Consider the following 22,479-nt stretch of genomic DNA (forward strand, 5'->3'; position numbering starts at 1 on the left):
GTTATTCCCTGTTTTTTCTTCTTGTGAATTATTATCTTTTACTCTCCGATGAGGCTCCCCCTCTCTGGACCCTGTATAGACTATTTGTTCCCTGCTGGTAAAGGAGCTGTTCATTTCTTTTTTGTCTGGGTTGGAAGTTGCTGAAAGGAGTAGTTCTTGCAGCCCATCCTCTAGCCCCTGGCTGGAGGAGAAAAACTGTCAGTCAGCAGCTGAAGTCAGGGCAGACAAAGGGGTGTTTGTACAGCACCTTGTTCAGCCCTCCCTCTCCTCATCTCCAGATCTCAGCTTGTACATTTAAGAGACACAGTTGCCAAGAGAGAGAGGGAGAAAGCAGCAAAAGAGAAAGGTATGTCTTGCTCCTGAAATTATCCTTTTATTTTTTTCTCTTTATGCACAGATAAAGGTGAATGTGAAGAAAGGCAAAGGCAAAAGGCAATTTGGCAAGGTACAGGTTCAATCAAAAGATGCTTTACAGGATAGATGTAGGGAGACAGTCCAACTTATAAATAAAAAAAAATGATGTTTAAAATATTTTACTCTTTCTCAGAAAGTTGGATATTACACTCACTAACTCTACCACACTGTTTTCCTGTGCTTAATGCTATTGCAAAAGCTTGTTAATAAGGAGTGAGACGTGTCCTTAATGAAAAGAAAAACTAAATGGGTTTTAAATGAGAACCTGATTCCTGGAAAGAATCATGGTATTGATAGATTTTATAAAGAAGCAATTGACTGAAATCATCCTCTGTGGAGAAACTGCTGTCCTCATCAGTTTACAATGCACAAACTGTTCAAGCAAGATATATTGGCATTACTTTAAAATTCTTCAAACTACCTCAGTTTTGTTGATCTTGCTTAATGATTTTGTATAGATGCACTTACCAGTTGTCAAACTGAATATTACATACCACTAGGCACAGCCTTCTGGAAAAGTTTTGGACAAAGGATGGTTTGACAGATGATTCTTAAATGAGCTGAGGGGTATTTCTATTTTGAATACTGTCCTTAACAGTTGACTTGAACTAACTGCATGTACATTAAAAAAATACTTAACAAAAACTATTTGTGAGCTTTGAGCTCAGATGACCACTCTATTAACGTAAGGGGGGCATCCTGATTACTGAAGGACCACAAGAGAAGAGTACCAGCTACAATAAAATAGTATCTTTCATTTTCAAGATTGGAGAGAGAGAGAGTGTATATGGTTACAATTCAGTAAATATATTCCTTTTATTAAAGGGTTTATTCTTTTTCCCTGCCAAACATGGAAGTCTCAAGACAAGACACCTACACTTAACACTGATGCTCCTTACTGACATCTGCTTACTTCAAACTTGCATGGCTATCTTCAAAAAACAGAGCTGTTTGTCTTGGCCCCCGAAGCAGAAGCTTTTTAAAATCACCCTGTGGAGTTACCTGTTCCAACAAATATATGGTGTCAAGTTGCCTAGGAGAGCAAACCTTTGGAAATCCAGCATTAATTCAAATATAGTAATGATTCCTAGCTCAGCAGGTCTTCTTCCCATCAGATTGACTATCATCACACAGGTAATTCAAGCAGGTTTTGCAACACTGAATTTCCTGCCCATCTTATCTTGCTCTGAATTTTAGCAGTGTCAAATAACATCCACAAATATTAATCAAAGGGCCTATTTTCAGGTGTTGGTATTCCTGATGGAACAAAAAAGGGAATATTCTTGACAAAGTGAACCTGTTAGAGCTTAATATGATTAAAAGACACCAAAGTTGATAAGGCAAAAGTGCACATATCACATAAAGAAACTGGGAACTGTTCAAGTCATCTTTATGACATCTGTTCAGGTTTAACTGGCTTGATAAATATCAAAACAATTTTAACTGCATAGGGTGATGGCGAAGCTCTAATGTCTGCATTTTGTAGTACACATGCTTAGTAGCAGTTTATCAAAACACCTACCTGTCCAGCAGCTCTTTATCAGCTGTGCAACTTTCCACCTTGTTAGCTATTTAACAGCATAGAAAGAGAATTTGCAGCAAGCTTGAAACAGAAGGTTTTCTGTTTTATTTTATGTACTGCATAGAAGCACTGCCAAGCCTACCACCATCTCTACCAAGAACAGTGATGCATTGACAAAACTGTAGCCTCCATCAGTTCCCATGATCCCTTCCCTTCTTATCTGAAAACTGATAACTTTCCCCACAGTGAAGGGCAAGCCAGTTGGAAGAAGCTATTGATTATGCAAATTAGGATCTGCAAAAACAGAATAGTCAGAGTGTATCTTGCACTGTAATAGAAAAATAGGCAAACTTTTGAATACCAGAAAATTAAGCAGGTTGTGACACATCTAAAAGTGAATCATCATGTATAACCAGTGGCCTGTCATTCTCTATTCTGGCTGCAGCTGACAAAGCAATTACAACCTGAAGATGTTAAACCTATCAATTGGCCACATCAAACCCCTCTGTAGCATATTATGTTGTAAGACAGTGTGGGTCCTATTTTCAGGTGTTGGAAGAGTTTTTGGGAGGCATTCTTGTGCCCCCTCCAAGTGCCACTTTGATCCCCTTCCCCTGCCTGATCTGCTGCTCTGTTGTCTGCTCTCTGCCCTCCTATATCTGCCACATGCCATACACACTAGGGGTATGCAAAATGGGCCCTATTTGATTTGAATTTGGCTCGAATCAGGGACAGTGATTTAATTCATTGATTCAGATCACTGTCCCCATTTTGAATCTGAAGATTCAGTGCTGATTTGGAGAATCAGTGATTCGGACATAGACAGAGCTTTAAATGTTTTTTTTACATACCTTGAAGTACCAGGCATGGCTTGTGAATGCTGTGATGATGGGGCGGATGGAGCATCCCACAGAAGCACAGCCCCCCCCGCCCGCATGCTCAGCAGCAAACCTGGCAGTGGATGGGAAGTACTTCCGGTCCACTTCTGGGTCTGCCGGGGAGAGTGCGGGTGGGCCCCTCCATGTCCTCCCCAGCTCGGCAATCAGCCGAGGGGGGACCTCAGGTGCCCTGCCAGATCCAGGAGCCACTAGTCACTGAGCCAGGGCAGGGGGCCTTCTGGTCCACTTTCAGGTCTGCCAAGCATGCTGGGGATCCCACCGCTCTTCTGTGGGACGCTGCATCTGCCCCACCATTGCAGCATTCACAAGCTGCCTACTACCTTGAAGTATGTAGAAAAAACATTTAAAGCTGTGTCTATGTCCAAATCTTTCCGAATCTCTCTGAATCAATTCAGAGAGAATAAAGGGTCTCCTGATTCAATTTGGATTTGCAGATTCAGCCACCAAATCGGGCTGAATCTCCCCCAAATCGAATCAGCGACCAAAGCTTCGCACAACCCTAATGCACACTGCCTTGGCCACTTGTGGTACATGTGCTGTAGATTGACAACTCCTGTTGTAAGGAATAATCATAGAATCATAGAAGTAGGGTTGGAAGGGACCTTGTAGATCTTCAGGTCCGACCCCCTCCCTGGGCAGGAAGAAACCTGGGCTCAAATGACCCCAGCCAGGTAGGCATCAAGCCGCCTCTTAAAGACCCCCAGGGTAGGAGCCAGCACCACTTCCCTTGGAAGCTGGTTCCAGATCCTAGCCACCCTAACTGTGAAGTAGTTCTTACAGATGTCTAATCTAAACCTAATGACAGAACAGATGTTTTCTGATGAAAAATATGGATAATCTGGGCAGGTCCTTCTGCACTGAAAACATCATTTTTCTTTCTTTTTTTTTTTTTTTTTTTTTTTTAACTTTGAATAGCCTACCAGCTTATTTCTGGGCACAACTCAAGATGTACTTATCTTTGAAAGACCGCAGTTTTGAAATCCTCCTGACCAGCAGTTTAGACAATGAAGCGCTTGTGATACTAATATTTTGAATCCCAGGAACCAGCATTCCAGGACCAGCAGCAGCTTGTTTTCTACTGCTAGTCCTTGCCTTTGAAAACCACAGTCTTCAGTATTATCACTTAAAGCTCCATGAAATGTAGTACAGGGGCCCGTACTGGTTTGGAACTATTTTATTAACCTGGGTAGAATGGGTCCAATCTGTTCTTCTAGCAAACTATAACTTCCTTTCTGCAGGACCCTTATCCATTGCATGCTAAATAATAAATTGTATATAATAAAACATAATGATTGTATGGCACCATATCCTTCTTGAGTTCAATTTTAAGGGGATTCAGATTTAAAAGGTTACTTTATGTGAGTAGTAGATTTGCACTTGTCTAGAATTAGGAACCAGAACACTAAATAATTTAGGTTTAAAAACTCTAATAGGGGCATTTTAAATGAAAAATAAATTAAGTAAGCTACTTATATTCAAATAAACGCATACACAATTTCACTGAGGTCAGAAGTCATCATATTTTTGCTATAGAAGCAAAATTCAGGAAACAAGAACTTCCTTTCAGTTGTTATATGTCCTCATAAATAGGCTGCTTTCTGCAAAGCCTGTTTTAATGTAAGCAGAAGAAAACAAGCTTGAAGTGCACACAGATCTGACAACCTTGACCTGAGAATGCTAGCATTTTTTTCTTCCTGATAATGGCTCCACTCTCCAGAAATGATGCTCTTAGACAGCTATACCTCTAAAGTTCTGGACAGTTCCTTTGCCAAAAAGGCTGGCGGACTAGAAAACCAGCAGGTGGAAAATGCTGATGATGTAACCAATTCAGAATTCATTGCCAGAAGTGTAATGAAATCCAAAAACGTTCCCTCTTTTCAAGCTTGACTCTTCTTTGAAGAGTGACAAAGTGGCATGCTGGGAAATGTTTGATATGGAAATTACTGAAATAACAAACATACTTAATTTACAAAAATACTTTCCCTCCTGCCCAGCTATCAGCCCTGCCACCAAAAGCTGTGATATGAGATTAAGAACAAGCTCTCTTTGAACATACATCACCTGCTCCAATAAAGATTTTAGAGGTTAAGATTTATTCCTGGCTGTTGGTATCATCAAGTTGGGCTACTCTATTTTGCAGATGCACAAGAAGGAATAGATTCTAGCTCATAAGCCCTTAGCTATGTCATTGCTACAGTACTAACAGGATAAAAATTCAGCTGAACCTTATTTGTCAGTAAGCAGATATTATTAGAAATAAACAGAGGGAACAGATCTAGTTTCATTATCAGTGGATCAGTTTTCAGAGTAGAGTTTCACTTTAAAACTGGGGTGCACCAATAGAAATTTTTTGGACCGATACCAATGGCTGAATATTAATGAGACATATTGGCTGATACCAATCCACTTGCCGATATGCAGCCCTGCAGCTTGGAGATCAGTGTCTGGCTGGTAAGTCTGTTGGGGAGAAGGGGCTGGGCAAAGGAACATGGTGGGGGCAGACAGAGGCCCACACAGTGAGGGAAGGGGTGGGGCTGGGGCTGTGGCAGACGCTGTCCAGCTGGAGCAGAGTGCTGGAGAGAGCTGCGAGTGACTCATGGGGGGACAGGGGGGCTCCTGCCACTGTGCACACCCATGGGGGAGGCATGGGAGGTACATGCCCCCTGAAACTGTGTGCAAGACAAGGGCAGGCTGCTGCTGTGAGCTGGGACTGGGGGTGGCACCAAACTTTTCCCAGTGGGGGGGGGGGGGACTGAGCCAGGGCTCCACTCAGGGAGAAGAAGCAACACTGGGAGGGGAGTTACAGGGGAACTATGGTGATTCTGGAGTGGCTGTAGCCTACTGTGTATCCCCCCCTCTCAGTGCTACCCCCCACCTGCCCCAAGCGCATCCCTGGCCCAGTCCCTCTCCCCCACCAGGAAGAGCCCAGTGCTGCCCCAGGTTCAGCCCGCCCTCACCCCATGCACAGATATGGAAGGCAGGTGCCCCCACCCCCTCCCCGTGCCTCCCCCAGGGGTGTGCACAGCAGCGATAAGATATAGACCAATGTTATGGATGTACCTCTACTTTCAACTCAGAGAAATATAAGAATCTCTATATGTTCCTAGAAGTAAAAGCCTCTTTTCCCCACAATTCCTATAACTCAAAAAAACTAAGGTGAATCACAGCTCAAAATCCTAGCCTAATGTGCAACTGAATGCAAGTTAAATGGTCTTGTGCAGCTCTCTCTACAGCAGTGGTCACCAGCTGGTAAATCTTGGAGCCTCTTGGAGTTGAACTGAGGTTGTGGGGGGCTGAGCACACCTCCATAGGCCCCCCTCCCAGTGCTGCCACTGCTTGGCCCAAGTGAGGCATGGCCCAACCCCCTGCTGTGAACAGTGGGGCACTGCCTTCCCCCCCAGGGGGTCTGCACAAAGGGGGGAGAGTGGGCTGGGAGGCAGTGTCGCACTCTTCAGAGTGTGTGTGGTGGGGGTGGGGGGGACTGCACAGTGCTCGGGCCAAGCAGCAGCAATGGGAATGGGGGCTTTGGTGAATTCTGGGGTGCCTGCAGCCTCCTGCATATCTCCATCACTGCTGCCTGCCTGGTGAAGACCCAGCCCCAGCGCTCAGTGGTAGCTGACCTGGCCAGCATGCAGATCCGGAAGCACACGCCACCCATACTCTTCCAGGATACGTGCCCCCCCCCCGCACCCCCAGATGAGCTGTCCTGAACCCCAGTTGTGCAAGGCCTGCCCCTGCTCCAGCCCCGCTCCCTCCCTCACCGCCATTGGGGGTGAGAGGGGGCAGATCGAGGCCTCAATGCTGAGGGAGGAAGTGGGGCTAAGGCTGGGGCCTTGATCTTCCCCCCTACCCCCCACGGCCTTTTCTCCTCCCCCTGCCCCTTCTCCCAGACTTACCTGCTAGGGGGCACACCCCCAAATATTTTTTTCTCCCTCTGCCTCAATCTGCCCCCCCCCTTCCCTCCTCACAGACAGACAGGGGGAGGGGGTGGCAGCGCATGGTAGATCTTGGGTTACTTTTAAATGCCAAAGGTGATCTCCTACAAAATTGCTCTACAGCATGTGTTCAACAGAAGCACAGGGTTAAAATCCAGTGTAACCTGTAGGTAACTGCCTGCAATACTGGTTCAGTTACTAGAAGCCATCTAGAGCTTAGACGAAGCTAATTTATCCTGCTTTTGAGCCCACACTGAATTCCACGCTGCTTCAGCTATACTAGAGGTAGGGGCCTGGTCCATGGTCTGGGTGAATGGTGCCTATAAGCTGGTTGAATTGCACTGCATGTCCCAGACTAGCCAGGCCAGGTCCTGCTTGCAGCACATGTCTGTGGGGGAAAGCACCAGAGACTAGATAGGGATCTGCGGGCTGAGTCTAGTGCTGGGCTGTATGTTTGATACCCTAAGCTATACTGTTTCTGCTTGTTTAAAGCTGGCTTGGGAAGCTCTGTGCAACACCAACCAGCGGAAGAAACATGTACAACATTACATTGCCAGACAGCAGTTTTTTAGGTCTACAGAGAGCTTAACTTTTTTGTTTGGCCCTCCAGTTTCTTTGGAAGTTGATCCTGTCCAGACATCTTCAGTCAGAATAAGCTAAATGCTTCCCCTTTCTGAATGCATTTAACAGGTGCTGTGACCACGTAGTTTCCACAATACTTTGGGGAGGGTAAATCTTCAGTTGAGTAATTCTAAGTTTCCGCAAAGCCAAAATGAACAGTAAACTAGGGACATGCATCGGAACATTTTACATCAGCTTGCTAAAAGTTAGGTTTGGCTAATACTTCAGAACAGGCGAGAAGACATTTGTTGTTATACTAATGGGAGAATTTTGACTAGAAACAAAATAATAGTCTGAAGAAGAAAGGCCAAAGAAAACAGAACTACCAGTAAAGGCCTCAATTAACAGAGGAGGAAAACAAAGTCTAGCGTGCACAAATGCAATGAATGCCAACTCCACAATAGATGGCCTGTGGAGCACCAATATTTGCTGCCTCCCGGCAAATAATTTTTCAGCAGCACATGGACCCACCCTGCAAAATAACTTAAAAGGGCAAGTTGAAGAACTGAATTGGGGAAACTAAGCTGTTTGTCATCAGGATACATCTAGTATAATCTCTTTTCTCTTTAGCGCTAGTGTCAGAAGGAAGCTTTCCAAAGATGAAAATGAAGATTCTATCAGCTTTTGTCTTGCTGAGCATGTTGCTTGGTGCCAACCTGATGCCTTCCAGCCGTCTCTCTTGTTACAAGAAACTGCTAAAAGATCGCAACTGTCACAACATCCCGGATGGTGTGTCCAACCTTCGACAAATAGATGGAAGTCTTCAGGATCACTATTGGGAAGGGAAGGGGTGTGAAATGATCTGTTACTGCAATTTTAGTGAATTACTCTGCTGCCCAAAGTAAGGTTACTTTTTCATTAGTCTATATTAATATTTTACATGTTTGTGTTCTACCAGAGTATGGCTACTGACTGATAGAGAAGCTGCCATTTTAAACAAATCAGAATCTTTATGTAGCTTAGATGTTAGACCAAGACCCAGCCAATTTCTTATCACTTTTTCTTGAAAGGAGAGTAGAAGGTTCACGTTAAATTTGCTTGCAGCACTGCAGATGGCCAGCCCTGAGGTATCTCCCCACTGGCTGCAGAGTGAGAGGCTGGGGGAAGTAGCAACGGTACAGGTGCAGCTCCCAGTTGCAAGCTCCCTGCACAGGCAAAGCCCGCTGCCACTGATGTGTACTGAAAGCACCAAGTCCATATCAGACTGGAGTCAGGAGGGCTGGGATAAGCGCAGCAGCACAGGCAGAGCCGGAAGTTGCCCAGCCCTGGCATAGGCATAGGCACAGGTGAAACTGTATGGGCTGAATGTGGCCTGCAGGCCATATGTTACCAATCCCTGTACTACACCATAAGCATTTATTTTGTTATCACTGCTTTTCAGAAATATTGAACGTTTTTCTTATTGTGTCATTTAATTTCTCAGGCAAACTTTTTTTCCCCAGGTAGTTTAGGATAATTAAAGCATGCAGAGCCATGGTAGCCTGCCCATATGCAACAGTAATATCTGTTTGCCATACTAACTTTGAGAATAACAGAAGATGAGTGTAAGGGTCATAAATTTACTCTCTCTCAAAAAAAAAAAAAAAAAAGAGAGAGAAAACTTTTTCAACGTGCCTCTCAGAATACTACGCCAGGCTACCTAAGAACGCATTTCAGACTCAAAAGTTCTCTCACAGAATATTGAATATAACAGCACTTACTTCCTTTTAAATAAGAGAAATGCTCATGAATAGCAACTTTCCACATTTTCCCAGAACCACTTCAGGTACCCTACACAAGACACCTGCTAACTTACTAAGTAAGGGTTTCCCTCACCAGCCACAGTTTTGCCATCCACAGTTTTGAGTATCCAGTTTTGCTCCCTCAGCCCTGCCGGAGGGGGCTCCCAGGTGCCAGGGCTATGGACCCAGGTCTGCAGCCCACTGCGGCCTGCTGTGGGCTCAGGCAAGGCAGCTCCCTGCCACTATGCGCACTCCTGGGAGCAGGGGGGACCCCCCCCCCTCAGATCTGTACACTGCTCAAGCGCAGGTTGCAGGCACAGGTTCCCACCCTGCTTTGCTCTTTTGGGACCTCCACCACCCGGTGGGCACCACCTGGTGCAGCTGGGGACAGTGGGGCCACATGGGGCCACTGCTTGTCCCCTGCTGCCCTGGCAATGCACCTCCTACACCTACCACTGCTTTGAGGGGCACAGCCCCACATGCAGGAGGTGAGTCACCAAGGCAGCGTGGGGTGAGCAGTGGTGGGCGAGATCCCCATGCAGCTCCTCTGCTCCCTGATGCACCCGGTTGCAGCCCTCCCCCTTCCCCAGATGAACCACCCACGGCCCCATCCTGCTCCCTGCTGAGGCCCTTCAGCCACACATTGCGGCTCCAAGCACTGCCCACCTGGGCAGCATCCCCAGCTTTGCCCAGCTCCCCGCCTACAGGGGCCTCAATCCCCTTCTCCCCACCAACTTACCTGCTGGAGCTGCTCTGCAGGCTGCCTGGGGCTATACGCGTGTACTGTACGTGCATGTGGCGCCTCGTCTCACTGCCTTCCTTCTGCTCCCTCCAAGCTCCCTGCAGGCTGGAACTCATATTCAAGTCCCTAACCCCACTTTTCCCCATAAGCCTTTTGTCTTACCAACCACAGTTTTGCCAACCATGGGAACTTTCAGGAACCTAACCCCTGCAGTTGGCAAGTTGGTTTGAAACCTGCATTCAAAATCTGAGGCCCTTGACGCACATTACTTTTAAGATGCAATTAACAGGTTAGTTGTGCCTTAAATAGTAACCAGCCAAATGTTCTAGTCATTTTGAGTTGTGACAATACAGTAAGCAAGCCACTAATTCCATTTATTATATGTAACAACTTTGTGGCTCTTTTGCATCACACCTTAAATTGAACATGTGGCTGGTTGGGGCTGGCCCACGACTAGGGACCTAACAAATTCATGACAGAAATGGGGTGCTCTGTGGCTCATTTAATCTTACAGATTCCCCCGTGCTCCCCTCCCTGCTGTTGATTGGTGGAGGGGCCCCACTTGCAGCTCACTCCTGATCCATGAGGAGGTAAAAATGATGCCATGTTTAAAACCAAGGTTTTAGCTTCCCTGTTGATTAGAAGTGGTGGGGTCCTCTGCTAATTAGCAGCAGGGGGGGGAGGGAGGGAGGCAAGGGGTGAGGTGTACTCAGGGGGAACATGTTTTTAAAAGGTCCAGTGTGACAGTGCATCCCGCAATGAGGGGGAAGGTTGAGCTCAGAATTCCCATGCTCCAGGATTTGTAAAACCAAGCGTTGCCCAGCCAGACAAAACACGATTTTTACTCATCTCTGGCCATGGGAACCTCTGGATTGGGCTGCCGCAGCTGTATTCTAGGTTCCCCATGCACTAGGACCTGGAAAACCATATGTTATCCAGCTGGGCAGCACACTTGGTTTCACTGATCCCCAGGCCTGGGGGTGAGTAAAAACTAGGTGTCAAAACCCCAGCTGGGAGGCACAAACAGCTGATTGTTGGCTGGGGCCAAGGACCAGACGGGAGCCGGTTACAGTTCGTCCCTGGCCCCACTTGACAACCAACTCCCTGGTTTCAACTTACTGGTACAGTGGTGAGCTCCCTCTGCACAGCAAGTAACACATGATTGAGATCTAATTCCTGATCCCAAAATTGCACCTCCTGCCAATACACCTTAACCTGAAACTCTGTCAGCAGTCTGATAGACAAACTTACATATGTTATGAAAAGATTTCCTTAAGTGGCTAAAACACCACCCACCAACTTGGAGCTCAGTATAAAGAAGTCATTAAACTCTGTGCATATGTTTCCTGTACTTGCATGTTACCTCTTGTAGAAGGAGGCTTGGTGCTCCGGCTACTTTAAGAGAAGGCAGACAGCAGATGGAGCAGTCTGCAGGTGCTGCGGGAGGCAGTGAGGAGTCATGTGACCCAAAAGAGGGCTGGGCTTACAGGATATAAGCTCAGGACCTGAGCTGAGGCAATAGTCTGATCCTAGCAGCCAAGATGTGAAGAACTCCTGAACAGCTGGGCAGCAGCCAAGCTTCTGGCAAGCACCTAAGCTGGGGTTAAACCAGCAGGTGGTTGTGACTGCAAGAGAAAGTACAGGGACCAAATAGAGGACTTGTGGGGTGCAGGAAAAGATGACATCCATAACAGTCAGCCTTAGAGAACCAAATAGGGATCACTTGCAGACAAAGTTGGATGCAGGGAGGTGAGGATGGAAGACCCCAGGTTAAGGTGTGAACAAAAAAGGGGAAGTATGTGACCAGGCCCTCAGTGTGTGTGTCACTAAGATGGAAGAGGTTGTTTGAGGAGCAGTCTGCAGATGTGGCAGGGGCCAATTAGAATCACTTGACCAGAAGAGGGCCAGGCTTGGGGCATGTAAGCCCAGGGTTTGAGCTGGTTTGGCACCCCAGCTCTGAGCCACAGGGAAAGGAGCTCCTGAGCAGTGGGGCTGCAGCAGGGCGGCAGGATTAACACCCGAGATGGGGGTGAGCAACCCTGCTGGTTTGTGGAAGGGACTAAGGGAAGATACAGAGGTCCCAGGTGGTCCAGAAGGAAGAGGGGCCAGGAAGCCTGGAAGTCTATAGCCCAGGAGAGGCGAGTGTCAACAGTGCCAGGGAGCCCGAAGGTCACACTGGCTCAGGAGTGGGGCCAGGGCCCAGAGGCCAAGGAGGGCTACAGCCAGAGACTGGCAGGCCAGGGGGAGCCCAGGAATCTCACCTGGCCTAGGAGCAGAGCCAGGGCCCAGAGAGAGAGGGCAAAGGCGAGAGGTCACAGCCAGAGCAAGAGGGGGTCAAAGATCCCATAGGTCAGAAGGGGTATATCAGCAGGAATGAGTAACATCTGTGAGGCATCAGCATGGCATAAAGGGCAGTCAGATCCATGCAATCAGTCCTTAAGGCAGAGACACCTAAGCTCAGCAGCATGAGATCAAAGCTTGGGAAGCCCAGGGGCACCCTCCCTTTATCTAAAATATAAATACATCAAGGCATAGCAGGCTAGTGATGGGGTGATTGCCCAAAGAGAGTGAAATTAACAAGGACCAAGGGGACTCCAGGGGCAACCTGGCCACTTCTAGAGTGGAACCAAATTACACTCTGTAAAAAGTGAAGTTATGACGCCAAAGGGGAGTTTTTCCATTACACTAGTTTAGTTTCTGCACAAATTTCACTACATACATTTCTCCCAATTCCTTTTACCAAAGCTATCTGCAGCAGAGAAGTTATAAATGGATTTCTTTTTATAGGTTCTAATAACTTTACAACTTTAAATATCTGCTATTTTCTTTCAGGGGTATTTTCTTTGGACCAAAAATTTCTTTCGTGGTTCCTTGCAACAGTGAGTGATGAATGTCATGTGAACCAGTGATGACGATATATGGACTTAACGGAAGAATAATACTGCATGAAAAAATTCTATTCCATTAAACAGTCCTAGTGCACCGAGCCTTACTGTACAAAGTAGAACAAGCTTCCTTTTCAAAGACAGATGTAGCCTTGAAGTTTTAATACTAAAAGCTCTCCTTTCTAACTTGGTAGCAACATTGATTTTTCAATGGAAAAAACAAGAAGGGGTGCACTAGAAACTTCCATTCACTATTGTTCTGATATGTAAGATCACCATTCTTTAAAAATCTCCTGCTGTCATTCTGTATCTTAGCAAGAAAGATTTTTAGGACCAGATTGCCATTTACTGTAGCCTGGAGCTTCATTTGCTAATACTAGAGGACAATTTCAGTGGCATCACAACAGAGTTCTAAATTCACAAGGAGTTATCCATAATTGGGGTCCCTAGCATTATTAATTATCAAGATTTTAAAAACTCATGTTTGCACTATACAGCTGCTATAAACTTAGCAATTTAAAGGAGATGTATTGTACGGGGCTCGATCAAGTCTGCTATAGGATATGGAAATAGACTCCAATAGGACTTGGATTGAAACCCATTTGAACTATGGTACATCTCAGTAGCGAAGATACAGAACTAGCATTTTGTTTGAACAGCTCTTTAGGAAGACAGAAATACAATTAGAACTCATGAAAAGAAGTTTCATTCTTTTCTTTGTTTTGTTTTTAAAAAGAGAAAGCTCATTAAAATTAAATGAAGTGCCTCTCGGCAAGTTGATCCTCTCTTCCTCCATGCTAAGCTCTTACTGATGCCAGTGGCAGATGCAAACAAAGAGAACAGTTTCTGAACAGCTCATTTAATGCAAGTTATTGAAGCGAGAGCCTCACTTCGGCTATCAGAAATACTTTTCCATTAACAAAAAAGTACTCTCCTGAAGCTATCAAGTTAGACAGACGAGGGGGAAAAAAAAGAAGCTTAGTGCAGAATATCTTTACATAGCTATTTCATGTTGCTATCCTTTTCAAAAACACTTTCTGTAGTATAGTGTGCAATAATCATGGTATAAGTTATAAGCATTAGTGCTACTACCAAATAGATAAACATACTTTACTCTTACACAAAGAGTTTGTATTATGTGCAAGTACATTATAAAAAACACAAAAAACAAAGTGTTTGTAAGTCTTACTATCTTACTACTGCTAACATTATTGAAAAACTACATTCTCTGCCAGTGGTGATGCAGTACTGACTGGCAAAAAAAGATGGTTTGCTGAAGTATATGGAAGTGATAATATACTTATGTAGTAAACCAACATTCTAAGTTGTTTGTATAAAGTATTTTCAAAATTACTTAAAGCCATGCTTGTCTTACACCTAGTAATCTCACAACATAGGATTTTCTTTGTTCATTTTCTTCCCTATTGCCAGATCAAATTGACATTTAAAAGCAGACTACCAAATCAAATCTAGGCTAAGTCCAGGGATAAATACGCTTAAAAAGAATTTCAGCAGGTGCAAAAAGCCCTGGTAGGAAGTCAAAGACTGCTTAGAACTTCAGAGGCTTTCTTGCCAATAATCATGGCATACTGCTTAGTCCTCCACTTTTACGTTGCAAGAACAAGGCCTTACTTGCCCCTGTTGCTTGTAGCTGTCCAAAGCACTAGCAGCAGAATGGCAGACCTGACAATTTAGTTAACTGGACTATTTTTGAAAATTTTGTTGCAAGCTTCCTCCTTCTGCTGCCGGTTTGCAGATTCTCAAAGCTATCACCACATTACACATGCAACCAGTTAAAATGGCAGGTGCTGGCCTTAAATTTAGGATTTCTCTCCCTGTCAGCGAAAGAAAATTCTGCTTGCCGCAGTTAAGTACACAAAAATAATTTAAGCCTTAACAAAACACAGTTAAGATATCATAGGTTAGATGCACCTTTTAGGATTCTTATCAGGCTGTCTAACTTGCTCTGTAAAGAGACCAGTTCTCTCTCAGTTGGATGATGTATCCAATTTATGACCCTTGAAATGCAATTAGCTTGCAATCTTTAAGCACTTCATATTACAATAAATGCATGCACAAACATGTTTAGTGAAGAGATGCTTGAAATGTACAAACACTGACTTCAGCTAAATAGCACTGTTCAGCTTGAACTGAAGCCAGCACCGCAGAACTTTAATGTGGAAATAGATGGGACACTGAAAAAGTAAAGAAATTCCATTATTTAATAACTGCAGTGAAAGATATTGTTTTGCACTAAGTGATGACGACTAAGTTGTGAACAAAGCATAACAGGTGAAGGGGAGGCGGGGAAGGAGGAAGAACAAAACAGAACCTTAAATCAAACATCTAATTAACCTGATGTTGAGCAGAAAGAACAATTTTTTTGATTCCAGCAAGAGCTTGCTAAAACACCTATGTGTAGTACCAAGAAAATGTGTGTGTTTTAAATACAAAAATGGTCTTTTTTCTTGCAGAGGAAGTGGCTGAGAATTGGTTAGGAAGTGATATCCAATATGTCTATCAAGCAAATCTAGGGGGACACAGATGTATCCTGACATAGATACTAGTACCTCTTTGCTCCTTCCTCATACACACAGGAGTCAGTAGGCATCACAGAGGGAAAAGCACTTCAACTAGATCCTAATGTTTCCGTCTTAAGTGGAACTACAGAATGTTTAATATCACTGGTAACAAATGTTGTAGAACCTGCGGCATGAGTGTTACAAGTGGCATGTGACGACAAACAGCTCTGCCAGGGGGCATAGCAGAAGATTCGGCAGGGGACACAGGGTTGAGAGCAGAAAGCAGAGTAGCAGATTGAACAGGGGAAGACGATTGGAGTAACTCTTGTGGAGGATGCGGGGCTAATTTGTGGCATGCATGGCAAAAGGGTTGGCCCCGCTGCTTTAGACAACTAAAGAAAAAATATACAGTGTGCAGATTGCAGTGATGTACCTGAAGATTTGTTACCTTCTTGTGTTTATAGTTTTAGTTATTGCAGGCTTCAATGGAACAAGAAATGAAATGAATTAACATACTACAGACTGCACAGCAAAAACTCAATTCTCCATTCTTCAATGTAAGATCTACAACACAGCATATTTTTATATTATAGATAGACAGAGATAAATGGAGTAGCAGCATTCAGAACCTCTTTTCGAAGAACAGATCTATACTTAGAACTGCGGGTATTATAACACTGAATAACCAACAGTCCTAACAATAACCTCTCTTCTACACTGGCAGGAAGACCTTAAATATTGGCAGTTGATATCCCAAAAGATAAGATAATGAAGAGATAAATCTAAAAAAACCCCAGCATGTCAGTTTTAGTAGACTAGGAGTTATTCAGACAGTTATGCTTATTATTAAGTACAAGTAGAACTTTTTCACGATGTCCAGCGCAATTCTATTATGGCCTTTTATCTTAAAACACTTTTCTAAATGCTGCAGCAATATTGCACTGTGATTCTTTCTAAACATATTTCAAACATTTAGTATAGTTCTATAACTGAAGAACACAATGAACATTTAATAGTAATAAATATATATTGACTAATCTCAAACTATGCAGACACAGCAACTCACTAAATAAATTCCAAACACACCCACTTCAGCAACAATATCAATAATATTTATTTAAAATATTTTTGCCAAGGAAATTGCATTTTAGAGGAGGCTGTTTTCAAATGAGTCAGCAAGACCATGAAAAATAAAAGTCAGAGACAATTCTCTGAAAAAAATTTACAAAGAAGGCTTCTGTATGTCAAAAACAGTCTTTTGATTTGTAACTTGAGTCTTAGTCCCAATTTTCTCTATCCTAGTGAACACTACTATCCATCTTTAGATCTGGTTTGTTCTTGTCATTCTTCACTGAGTAGATGAAATATGTTAAGGTGTCCTTTTCATTCACTGGAATAGTCCTAAAATGGCAACCAATTATCTACAAAGAAAAAGTTCAAGGAAGTTAAATAGCCATTTGATCATATAAGTCAATACACTCACAATTTCCACATGCAGAAACTAAGGTTAAAAATTAACTAACGGAGTTGACATATTCCTTTAAATGAAAAGAAAAGAAAAAGAAAAAGCTTTCATCAGGCAGGTGAAAAATAGAACTGGTAAAGACATATGACTCAGGCTGCTGGACAGAGGCAAAATAAGTAGGCTGTGAATCACTGCATTATTGAGAAGTATATTCTAGTAGGGCAGCCAAGGTCTGATCCAGCAAAAGCCACCGTTTCCTGAGCTACAGGAAAAGAATGTCCCAGTGTGAAAGAAAAAAAGAAAATAAAAAAGGACAGGGCCGGGGGGGGGGGGGGGGGGCGGGCGGGCGGCAGATGGACACGACACACAACAGGGAAGAAAGAGGGATAAAAATCCCCAAAAGATATCTGTGAACAGGTTCAGTGCTAAAAGCACAGAATAGAAAAAAGGACAAGAACTGTGTTAGTAAAAATGGAGCCCCAAGAAGGTGGTTGGGTAGAAGAGGCCCTTCTATTTCTTCCTCTATGCAATGGAACTGTTACAATAGTGGAATTTCAATGTCTGTTACAACCTTTTACAAGAGATACCATTTAATTTCCCCCCCCCCCCACAAAAAAAAGCCTCTCTAGTCACTTCAGAGTATTGAGAATTTTACTTGGTATTACTTTAGGCTGCCAGTTTCAAGAAACAGAGTAGTCTCAGGTACTTTCCCTGTTTCTAGTTGCTAATTTCTTGGTTTTACAATTTTACTCTTTCCCCTGATGGTGTGTAAAATACCCACATAGACACAGGAAGTTTACAGAAGGTTCCAAAAGAATGAGAAAATAAGATTATTTTTGTAATCAAGTGAACGAGTTAAGATATAGCTGCATGTAGAAGCAGGAAATTCTCATATCTGTCTAAAAACATTAAATTTCACAGTTTGCTTTAAGATGAAAGCCAGAGTTGGCTAGTAAAGGGGCTATTCTGCATTACAGAACCTGAGGACTCATTGAACATGTTCTTTAAGACTCGACTTCATCCCCAAGAACCTAACTTATTTTAATTTGTAAAAACAAGCCACTTGTGCCTTCATTCCAGTTTTAGTTACACCAATTTAAATGAGCACCCTACTCTTTTTTAAGTCACAGGTGAACAGGAAAGTACCGAGTTTAAACTCATACTTAGCTGCAAAAACATTGAAAGTATTCTATAATTTTACAGCGGTCTTGAAACTTGTACTTAGGAGATCTACAAAATGCCTGCACATAAATGTTATAATACAGCACTGAAGTAGCCTAAGAACTAAACATGCATCTAAGTTTTTAATAGGGAAGCAGAAGTTGTCAGAAGAGGTATTTAAATGAGCATTCTAGGACTGCATGCCAGGAGTGCAAAACTGAAGACATTAAAAGAACAAGTCAAGTGAACAAAACTGAAAAGCAAAAAGTGTTTTGCAATATTTTAAATATGGAACATTGATCTTTTTACCAAGTCAGACAGGCTTGTTATTCTCACAGAAATTTCTCTGTTTTATTTTGTAAGCTTGTATTCTAGGCTTGTAAGTGGAAACATGAAATAGGATATGCAAGTTTCACATTACGTTACCATGATCCCTTCATTAAAAACACAGTAAAAACTTTAGGGCAGAATAAGTGAACCTCATTCCACTGTCATTCCTACTGAAATCTATAGGCTTTATAGCACAAGTGAGGCCAAGTATTCAGAAACATATAGGATGCTTCTCAATGCCACAGTTCCAATTCTGCACCTGATTCCAGGTTTCTTTTAAAAGTACCTAGTTCTAAAAATCAATTCCTCTAAACTGAACTTTTACTTACGATTTATTTTGATAACCCCAGCTCTGTTGGCTGTGGGGCTGGGGACAGAAAAACCAGGTCAGCAAGAAACTAAATGAACGCTTTCTTTTTGTTGTCAAAAAAATCCAGTCCACTTGTTATCTTTATGTTAGAGAAAAAGCTTTTAGAACAGGATCTAATCCAATTATAATTCAGTAGTTGACTGAATTTTGTAAGCTTACATCTGTCAGTTACAGAGGCTGTTATGTTAATCTGTACGGATATTCTCTACAAAGGTAAGGATGTATTACTTGTCCTATGGTTCACCTTTTCCAGAGATTCACATATTATAGCAAGTTGCATTGCCTGCTACAGAACAGATGTTCATACTTACTTCAACAAGCTGTGCTTTGTTGAGTCCTGGTCTAGTCTGTAACTTGAAGTGTCTTTTGTACCTTCGAAGCGTGTTTACTTGCAACTGATATAAGTCAACCTAGGAAAAAAGAAACAATGGCATTAAATCATCATTAAATATGGCAACTGAAATGAAGGCAGAAGACATGCAGTATGTACTGTCCTTCTGTTCCAAGCAGCCTTTAGTATTCCGCCCAAAATAACATTCTGAACTGCCCTCTGAAACAGACTTGGAGGTGAAATTAGTAGATCACTGGCACAGAACTTTTTCTTCCTGGAAACGGTAGAGATTGCATTGGGCACTCATTTCTTTTCCATCAGTGAAGTCATGAGTCTCTCTGGTGCAGTGCCCAGATTGGGGGTGGGGGGTGGCAAGGAGAGAGGAATAAAAACACCTTTGGGTTTTCTGGCACCGTCTAAACTGACAACTGTAGCTTTTAGAATGTGGGTCTGAACTAAGCCTCCTTTGCAGGAGCGGATGCGTTAAGCAGTACATTTGTCACTATTATTTTTTTTGTCCTTCACAAGAGTCGGCAGCAGATATCAGCTGTGGCAAGAACTGCTGATCCCATAAAACTTGAAAAAGAGAACTGGCTTGTTCAGGAACTGTGGTCCGCACGGTGCCAAAATTGCAGCCCTGGGATTCAAGAGGGTAACTGCAAAGATAATTGTGGGGAAGACTACAAAAAACAGTCTCTAGGAACTGAGATAAGACCTTACAGGACTCAGAATATTCCAGGACCTCAGACATCTTCACCAGAGGCTTAAAAAAAAAAAGTGTTTTCCTTCCTGTCAACCCAGAATTCTTTAGCAGAGTGCTGGCAGTGAAAAGGCCTTATGGACAAATGCATTACCGGGGAACTTGAAGGAACAAGTTCTGCAGCCAAATCTTAAAAATGCTATTTGAGATCTTTGATACCTCGAACAGGCAACCTACCCTCCAGCTTAGTGCACTTATCCAGGGCATATAAAAAAAAAAAAAAAGGGTATTTCATACCATCTGAAATGGGAAACAAAAAGGTGCATATACGTTTTAAACACCACTTTTGTATATGGGATGTGCCAGATCAAAGCAACCACTTCCCCAAAAACTGGAATGTAATAGTGGCACTACAGTACATACTTTTACATTTAAGATTTAACTCTACTATGCTTTTATGTATGACACATATCTATTCTAAGTGTTTTTTTAACAGAATGGAGCAACTTCTGACTGTTCTGTAGCCATCCTGGCAGGACGGGGGAAAAGCCAAGGGACAGTTAAAAGGTGATAAAACATTTTATACACCGAAAGTATAAATGCTGGGCTCATGGTTCAGTAACTGCCTGACTCCTGCTGAAAAATGGTTCTGCTACTATGTGGCTAAGCACGTAACTCCAATACTAGGGATCTGGGGAGAAAGGTAAAATATTTCAGAATCAAAACTGATTTACGATTTAGGTTAGGCTTTATTTCCAGGAGAAGTATGATGAATAAAATGGAGAAAACAAATATTCCTTATGTAAGCATCTTAGAATATATCATTCTAACATACACAATGAATACAGAAGCATAGCCATAAGAAATGTTATATTTTTGTGACTAAAGCATGACAATTAAGAATCAGTTTTACATGGCAACCACATAAATAACTAGGCAGGTACCTCTGGAGTGTCAATGTCTTGCACTGGCGAGTCACCATCATCATCACTGCCTTTTCTCTTTCTTCTGTTTCTCACGCTCTGAATTAAGTTTTTGTGAAAGTCACAAATATAAAGATGCCTTGCCTAAAATAAAATGAGAAAAAGCCATGTTTTCCACGATTATTTTGCCAGGGTTTGGACACGTGCGGTCACACACAGCAGCGGCAGAGCCATCGCCATGTCTCGTGGCCTGAACTCGGGGCGGAGGAGATCTGCTGGTCCCGGCCAGACCCCCCCCCCCCCCTCCTTTCCCCCTCCGCGCTGCAGCAACGAGCCGACTCCAGGGAGCAGCCGAGCCCAGCCCCCTCCCGCCATCAGCAGGAAAATGACTTCTCCGTCGTCATCTTTTTAAAAGCCGCCGATGTCTCCCCCTGGTCCTCGCCGCCCTCCCCGAGCCCCTGCCGGCGAAGCAGGCACTCTCCGCCGGGCCCGGGGGGTTTAACAAGCCGCGCTCAGGCCCGCAGCGGCGCGGATCGGCTGCAGTTTCACTTTCAGCGACTCCGGGACCGCAGCCTCCCCCCTCCTCCCCCCCGGGCTCTTCCAACGCGAAGTTTCCGCAGCTGAAACCTCCCGGCACCCCCCGCAGCAGCAGCAGTCACAGCAACAGCCCCCTTTGTGCCGCTCGGGAGGGGGCTCCCCGCGCTCCCCACCGCGGGGCTTTGTCTGGGGCCGGCGCGGCTCTACCCCATGGCGGCCGGGCGGCCCCCGCGGGGACAGGGCAAGCAGCTCCCCTGCGGCAGGCGGGCGCGCCAAGGGCAAGGACGCGGCGCCCGGGCCGGGGGCAGTGGCGGTGCCTGCGCCGCAGCCCCCCCGCCGCCGCCTCCCCCCCCGACCCCGGGCCCGCGGGCACTCACGCTCTTGTCCAGCTCGATCTTCACCTTCTTCTGCGAGATGCTCTTCTGGATGCGCTTGCTGAAGCTGGCGTTGCCGGCGGCCCGGCCGCAGCGCTCGCCCTCCTCGCGCAGGCAGCACAGCTGCCCGGCTCCGGGCCCCGCCGCGCCCGCCGGGCCCGCAGCGGCGGCGGCGGCAGCAGCAGCGGCAACCGCGGCGGCGTTAGCGCCCGCGACGGCCCCGGCCCCGGCTGCGGCCCCGAGAGGCGGCGGCGGCGGCGGCACTGGAGGCGGTGGCGGCGGCACCTCCACAGCGGAGCCCGCGCTGGCCCCGGCGGCGGCGGCGGCGGCGGCAGCAGCAGCAGCAGCGGCGGCGGCGGCTGCGGGGTCCCCCCCGCGCGGAGCCGCGTCCTCAGGCGCGAAGCCGTTCATGACCGCGCCGCCAGCGGCTGCGTCCTGCCCCTCAGTTCAGCCCCGCGGCGTCGCGCACGCCCCGCGCCCCTCTGTCATGTGCGGACTTTTCAGCTGTTTCCTCTGTAACAACAGCAACCCACCCGCCCTAGCGCGCATGCGCAACCCGCCGCCTACCGGGACCTGTAGTTGGCGCCGCGGCGCCCGCTCCGCCCGCGGGGAGGCCTGGGAAACTACCGCTCCCGGCGTGCCCCACGCGCGCTCCGCCGCCATTTTGCGGAGCGCGGCAAGGAACAAGACGGGGAGGGGTGGGGTTATTTTGGAGGTTGCGCTTGCCTCCCCACCCCCACCCCCTGCTCGCTGCAGAAGGGAGAGGGGACGCGGGCTTCTGGTCCCGTTCGCAACGCGCATGTGCGGGGAGTTCTGTGTTGCGGTGTTTGTCGTACAAAGGCTCGGAGCAGCCGTTAGGATTTGAAATGTGGCCGTTCGGAGGCCGCGGACCTGCGGCAGTTCCCCCCAGAGAGCGCCCGGGCCCTTCCCTTCCCTTCCCTCCCTCCTCCCGCTGCAGCGCTGCCCCAGCGGCCTCACCTGGGCCGGTAGGCCGGGCCTGGGGAAAAGGCGGGAGTGCTGGGCTAGT

General features: G+C 45.5%; 2 protein-coding genes across 3 annotated transcripts; one reads left to right on the plus strand and one right to left on the minus strand.

Annotated features, from left to right (window-relative positions):
* The first annotated feature begins 238 nt into the window (after window positions 1-238).
* On the plus strand, window positions 239-14,092 carry SCRG1 (stimulator of chondrogenesis 1). The gene is made up of 3 exons (XM_006273370.4): window positions 239-346; window positions 7,962-8,232; window positions 12,687-14,092. Exons 2-3 carry the CDS (start codon window positions 7,991-7,993, stop codon window positions 12,739-12,741), a joined length of 297 nt encoding a protein of 98 aa, XP_006273432.1. The 5' UTR covers window positions 239-346; window positions 7,962-7,990; the 3' UTR covers window positions 12,742-14,092.
* Window positions 14,093-16,351: 2,259 nt separating this feature from the next.
* Window positions 16,352-21,950, minus strand: SAP30 (Sin3A associated protein 30). Of its 2 annotated transcripts, none has more exons than XM_059721881.1 (4): window positions 21,480-21,950; window positions 20,563-20,685; window positions 18,899-18,997; window positions 16,352-16,682 (listed from the first exon to the last, which is right to left on the minus strand). In XM_059721881.1, the coding sequence occupies exons 1-4, from the start codon at window positions 21,861-21,863 to the stop codon at window positions 16,560-16,562; spliced, it is 729 nt and encodes a 242-aa protein (XP_059577864.1). In that variant the 5' UTR covers window positions 21,864-21,950; the 3' UTR covers window positions 16,352-16,559. The 2 variants fall into 2 exon arrangements, with proteins under 2 accessions (XP_059577864.1, XP_059577863.1); XM_059721880.1 differs by having other exon boundaries at window positions 21,456-21,950.
* Window positions 21,951-22,479: the final 529 nt, after the last annotated feature.

This window comes from Alligator mississippiensis, chromosome 2 (assembly GCF_030867095.1).
Source record: "Alligator mississippiensis isolate rAllMis1 chromosome 2, rAllMis1, whole genome shotgun sequence".
Taxonomy (NCBI): domain Eukaryota; kingdom Metazoa; phylum Chordata; order Crocodylia; family Alligatoridae; genus Alligator; species Alligator mississippiensis.

Bases quoted from the DNA above. Each gene is read 5' to 3' on its own strand.
- SCRG1 (XM_006273370.4), top strand. From the start codon at position 7,991: ATGAAAATGAAGATTCTATCAGCTTTTGTCTTGCTGAGCATGTTGCTT. The intron at 8,233-12,686 runs GTAAGGTTACTT...ATTTTCTTTCAG, and splicing joins GAATTACTCTGCTGCCCAAA to GGGTATTTTCTTTGGACCAA.
- SAP30 (XM_059721880.1), bottom strand. From the start codon at position 21,863: ATGAACGGCTTCGCGCCTGAGGACGCGGCTCCGCGCGGGGGGGACCCC. The intron at 20,686-21,455 runs GTGAGTGCCCGC...ATTTTATTTTAG, and splicing joins AGATCGAGCTGGACAAGAGC to GCAAGGCATCTTTATATTTG. The intron at 18,998-20,562 runs GTACCTGCCTAG...CTTTTTTCCTAG, and splicing joins AAGACATTGACACTCCAGAG to GTTGACTTATATCAGTTGCA.